Source organism: Sminthopsis crassicaudata, chromosome 1 (assembly GCF_048593235.1).
Source record: "Sminthopsis crassicaudata isolate SCR6 chromosome 1, ASM4859323v1, whole genome shotgun sequence".
Taxonomy (NCBI): Eukaryota; Metazoa; Chordata; class Mammalia; order Dasyuromorphia; family Dasyuridae; genus Sminthopsis; species Sminthopsis crassicaudata.
The window spans coordinates 470,485,298-470,491,297 of NC_133617.1; the positions used below are offsets into that span (position 1 = coordinate 470,485,298).

The following is a 6,000-nucleotide window of genomic DNA, read 5'->3' on the forward strand; positions in this document are numbered from 1 at the left end:
ATATATAATATTGCATATATATTTTATATTTACATTATATATTTTATAGTGCAAAGAGACCTAATTATTAATTAGGTATATCAGAACAAGTATATTGGACAATGTCTCCAGGCCCATAGTACCTAGCCCAATGCTTAGTCAACATTGGTTGAATTTATGATTTAAATGGTTGGCACTATTACAATATAACTTATTTTTAAATCAGGGACTGCTTATTGGTACCCAGCACAGTATTTATCCATAATAGGCATTTAACAAATATTTATCCAATTGAAAGGGATAGAAATTTTTGATCATGTGACAAGTATCCACAGATGTCACTTCAATCGATGACAAAGCTATTACAAGGACCATCATTATTTCTTTAAAACTTTCTTTAAAACTATTTCTTTAAATAGTTCTGATAAGCAAGTGAGACTAGTGATGTGTTTGAATACTTGTTGCATTGCATGTGGGTCTAGTTTGATATTTCAAAAGAAAAAAAAAAATGAGAATAACTGCTAGGTCCTAGTACAGCATCTTATTACCCTCAAAGGGAAAAAGCAACACTTCTACAAACGGACCTTGTAGAGGTCTGATGGTTCTTGGTTGGCAGATTTAGGCAGAGGAGGCAACTCTGGTCGAAATTTAGTGTGTCTCATGTTGTATGTGGAGTTCTTTCCGATGGACTGCAGAAAAGAAAAACAAAAATTTTTTTAAAGGACCAGAATGTGCTTATAGTATTCTGACTAGTGGGGGAGGCTTCTGACTTAATCATGCAATTGAAACTCAACAATATTTTAGATTTTTATTTGTATCTTTTCTTTGTACATCATCTACAATTTCCTTGTAGTCCTTCCTCCTTCCTGAGGTTCACCCTTTAAAACAATTTTTTAAAAGAAAAAACTAAGATTGCTATTCTTAGCAGTACAATGACCCATGACTACTCTGAAGCACTTAGGAGGAAAAATCCTATCCATACCCAGAGAAAAAAACTGATTGTATCTGAATACAGATTGAATCCTACTCTTTCTTTCTCTTTTTTAAGCTTTATTTTTCTTGAGCATTTTTTATCAAAATGGGAGCTTTATATTTTCATTCACAACATGACTTTTATGGAAAAGTTTTGCATAACTTCACATGTGGTTTCTTAATGGGGGTTTAGGGTGGAGATAAGGGAGAGGATCTGAAACAAAAGTTTTTTTTAAAAAGATGTAAAAATTGTTTTAAATGTAACTAGGGAAAATATTAAATAAATAAGAATAATTTTAAAAAGAAAAAAAAGGGAAAATGAATTCAGCAAAATCTGATCAATACATAGGAGTAAAATTTTTTAATTATGTGCAGTATTCCAGACTAGTAGACACCTTCCCCTTTCCCCAACATAAAAGATATCTTTCATATCTCCTCTTTGACCAATTATTCAATCTGATTATCTTTCCCAATCCTCATTATCTGTGATCCGACCACTTTATTCTCCTGGATACTCTCTTTTCAGGGGTTTTTTGTGGCACCAATGTTTCCTGGTCCTCTTCCTACCTGCTTGACCACTCAAAGTCCCCTTTTTGCTGCCTTCACATCCCCAGTTATGGGCACTCCTCTTGGCTTTATCTTAAGCTCTTCTCTTTATACTCTCAGTATTCTCATCAGCTCCCATGGTTCTAGTTGCCATCTCTATGCAGATGAAATACATCTCTATCAAGTCTCATTCTCTCCCATGAGATTCAGCCCCATATCACCAACTGTTAATTGGACATTTTAACCATAAATATCCCATAAACATCTTAAACTGAACATATCAAATACAGAACTTGTTCATTTCTTCCCCAAACCAGTTTTCTTCCGAACTTCCTTGTTTTTGTTGAGGCCATCAATCAATCAATAGTTAGCCAATAAACATTTATTAAGTTTCTCCTATCTGCCAGATACTGTGCTAAACTCTGGGTATACAAAAAATTACAAAAAAAACAGTTCCTGCCCTCAAGGAACTTAAAATCTAATGGAGGGAGTAAATAAGCAAACAAATAATCTATGTACAATAGCTATAAGCAATCAAACAAGTCACATATAGGGGAGATAGAAAATAAATAAAAGGAGGCATTGAAATTAAGAGGGGTTGGAAAGTTTCCTGTTGAAGATAATTTTTATCTGGAACTTAAAGGAAGCCAGGGAAGCCAGTAAGTGAAGTTGAAGAGGAAGGACATTCCAGCATCCACTACCATTTTCCTAGCCTCTTTTCTATCCCACATAGCTAATTAATTGCCAGATCTTGCCATTTATCCACAATGTCTCTTGTATCTGACTCCCTCTCACAACTATCACCTTAGTTTAGGCCTTATTCCAATGCCCTCCTAATTGGCCTGCTCTCTTATTCCCTCCTCACCCTAACTCAACCTCCACCTGGATAACAAAAGATTTTTCCTTAAGCATAAATTTGATCATGTCACTGTCCTATTCAATAAACTTGAATTGAAAAACTTTATTAACTATAGGACCAAATATAAACTTCACAATTTTTCTTTTAAAGGCTTTCACAACTTGGACCTATTTTTTTTTAGCTTTATTATACACAACTAATTTTCCTGCACTCTACAGTATCACCAAACTAGCCTTTTCTTTTCTTCACGTGTAGTTCTCCATTTTCCATTTCTATGCCTTTCTATAGCTCAGTCCATTCTGACATATACTTTATCTTCATAAAATCACTCTCTTCTTTCAAGATTACTTCAAGCATGTTCTATATGAAGTCTTTACTTTTCTCCCCTCATTCAATTTCTTCCTTTTCTATCTTGTAATTAGCTACTTTGTATTGTATTTTTTATATTCTAGCCTATATTTATATTTTATTCCATTTGTTATTTATTTACATAAGCATTTTATCTCCCCTGTTAGAATGAAAGCTCTTTGAAAGTAGAGATTGTTTCTTTTTCTTTTGATCCCCAGTGCCTAGCATAGTACACGGCACATAATATTTTGTAAATGTGGATTTAGTGAGAGCTGGGCATATATCTCCCAGTTAGTTCCTTCAATAATCAACTCTAATTGGGGCTGAATGTATCTCTATCTATAGCACATTGTCTCTCAATCTGAAATGTGACTAAATGGATTAGTTTTAAAATCTATAATTGTTTCACACATGTGATGCTTGTAATATTTGGCTTTTTCATTTTACCAACATGGACAGTGGATTCAGTATTGCAAATTGTAGCCCCTATATGACTTAATAGGCTCTCTTTAAGATTTCCTTGAACTACAAAAAAAAAAAAAAAAAAAAAAAAAAAAAAAAAAAAAAAATCACCATCCTGCAGTCAACCTGGTCATGAAATTCTCTAAATTTCACTGGAGTTGCCATAAGATGACAGGCAAGAAGCTTCTCCCCAAGTCCATCTGAAAATCATGGAACTTTTGGTAGGACTTTTTAGATCTTGGACTCTTATGGTATAGTCTTTGAGAATGCAGGATCACCTTCATACTACCCTGAATCTTTGAAGTAGGACAATAGTGGAAAATGTCTCTGATTGAGTTTAAATACCTTTGCTTTATATATCTGAAGGTTTAGAGCCCCATGAATTACATCAAGGATTGTCAATCCAAGCCACATATACCAGGATGGCATGCTGGCTACTGCACATGGGCCAGCTGATACTTGCCCCTTGCAACCTAGGAGAGCAGCTAAGTATTATCCTACCTCCTCCAGAAGAATTGGCTCAAATTCACCATCCAATTCACCACCCACAACCTCACAAATCCCAGTCATAAACTTGATATATCACTTCCAAAAGATTGCTGAGCCCTGAAATTCCTTAAGTGAAGCCATACAAATTGGTTTGCAATTTTTAAAAATCTTGAACCCTGGAGCTTTTCTAAACAAAAATGGAGATAGTAGCATCAATCCAACCTTGTTCTTTCCTTTCTGAGTGTAGAAACTTCAGAGACAGATTAAAAACTTTTTTTCCTCTAGTACTATCCATAGTATAAGGCAGTCAATTAAATAATATCTTACCATGTCCCCCTCCTCCCCCTTTTTCTTTTTTTACTGCTGAAAATAAATATGCCTCTCTGGTTAACAGGCATGAAATCTCCCCAGCTAAACTTAATATGCTGGCTAGCCTCCTAGTATCATAGTGGTTGCATGAAAAGAAAAAAACTTGGACAGCAAAAATAAGTACTGTATCATGCAAGGAACATTTTAAAAATTTCTTCTTCAGTGACCTGAAGTAATATGTGATTTCTTTCAGGACTCAGAATGTTTATTATATTAGAATAATGCCTTCCCTTTTTTCCCCCACCTCCCCAGTGAGGCAGTCTCTCTCCCTCCCACCCAGTGACAGTCTATCTCTTCTCCTGGGACAAGGTCACAAAATATTTTTTTTCCTAAATCTAATGGAAATAAAATTAAAGGTCATAGGACAGGAGGAATAAGCATCCCTCAAAATCCCCAAAGCACTCACCTTTCCAGGAGATTTATAAGTTGATAAATTTATTCAAATAGGGTCCCTATCCTGATTCAACAGACCACCCTTAGTATCTGAAGGACAGTTTGCACCAGACAACCCCAAAATGCCCCAGGTTGTGCATCACAATGGAAGCATCACAGACAATGGATTTTTCAATAAACTCTGCCCACTGAGAAAGTAATAGGTCTTGGAAATTTTAGCAAATTCCTAGGAGGAGAAATAGGAAAAAGGAGACAGAGAGTAAAGAAATTAAGAATTCTTCAAACTTCCTCTTTCTGAATCTTTTATACTTTGCCCACAGCCCTTTTCCTTACCCTCAGGCTATCTTGATAGGTCCACATACAGTATAATCCCAACACTAGTGAAAAAGTAGAAAGCACCTTAGTCAGTCTTCCTTCACTCCTTTCTCCTCCCTCAGATTTTTAAAAGCTAGAGTTTCATTTTCTCTTGTCTTGGGCTAGTAACCAAGGCTACAGCGTCTGTTACTAAGGGAAAGAGAAGCTGTTCTCTTTCCTAGGGGACACTGGGGAATTTGACCTCAGCATATGCCCCAGGTCTCATCCATTGTTATATAGACCCTCATTCAGGATAGCAGAGTATTTGGTGCCAAGTTTGAGGGCAGTATTTCTTCAGTACCTAGAAACAGAGAATAAATGTTATTTGTATTTTTATTTTGTAAAAAGAAAAGGATATCATAACTCCACACCCACATGTTGGATGAATACAGACTTGTACACATATCTACAAATACTATGGTGACCACATTTACTGAAAATCAGGTTATGATTTGACAAAGGACTTTTTTTCTGACTTAAAATTTAAGTGAATAATCTTAAGATTTTGTTTTTCAGATATACTCAAAGATAGTTTTCAACATTCACTTTTGCAAAACCTTGTGTTCCAAATTTTTCTCTCATTCTCCCCCTGACACCCTCCCCAAGCAATCCAATATAGGTTAAACTTATGCAATTCTTCTAAACATATTTCCATATTTGTCAAGCTGCACAAGAAAAATCAGATCATAAAGGGGAAAAAAAAAAACAAAAGAAAGAAAAAAAGTGCTTTTCTTAGACTTCTGGCCAAGATAGCTGCATGGAGGCAGACAGCTGCTTGAGCTCCACGTTTTCTCTCAGGACTTACTTCATGACAAGCCTCGGAGTTAATCTTAACTGGAAAAGAAACCCACAAATAATCACCAACAGAAGACATCCTTGAAATTCGCCAGAGAAGGTCTGTGTTTGCTGGAGGGGGAGGAAGGGGTCGAACAGACTGGGCGCAGGCTGAGGGCAAGCAGCAAGAGCGAGACAGGCAGCTCCCCCAGTTCGGACCAGAGAGGGGAGGGGTGTGATCTCTGCCATTTCTGAGAAAAAACTTTTACCCCAGTGTGGATACTACATCTTGGCAGCAAGCCAGGATCAGAAGAGAAGGTGTAATTACTGGAGGTGAAGAATAAAACCCTGGAAAGCTAGCATCTCTCAGGACCCAGCCACCCCCACCCCCACCCGGAGTGACTCTGCATGTTTTTAGAACCTCAGAGTGCAGATTCAGCACAACCATTGCTATC

General features: G+C 36.5%; 1 protein-coding gene across 2 annotated transcripts in view; it reads right to left on the reverse strand.

Moving 5' to 3' along the window:
- DNAH3 (dynein axonemal heavy chain 3) overlaps positions 1 to 4,892 on the reverse strand; it is a 187,217-nt gene extending 182,325 nt beyond the window's left edge. For both annotated transcript variants that reach the window (XM_074280953.1, XM_074280952.1), the window contains exons 1-2: positions 4,751 to 4,892; positions 564 to 668 (exon numbers count right to left, since the gene is read on the reverse strand). In XM_074280953.1, coding sequence (XP_074137054.1) covers positions 564 to 668; positions 4,751 to 4,777 — 132 coding nt within the window. In that variant the 5' untranslated portion in view covers positions 4,778 to 4,892. The remainder of the gene's footprint in view (positions 1 to 563; positions 669 to 4,750) is intronic.
- Between the last annotated feature and the right edge of the window lie 1,108 nt (positions 4,893 to 6,000).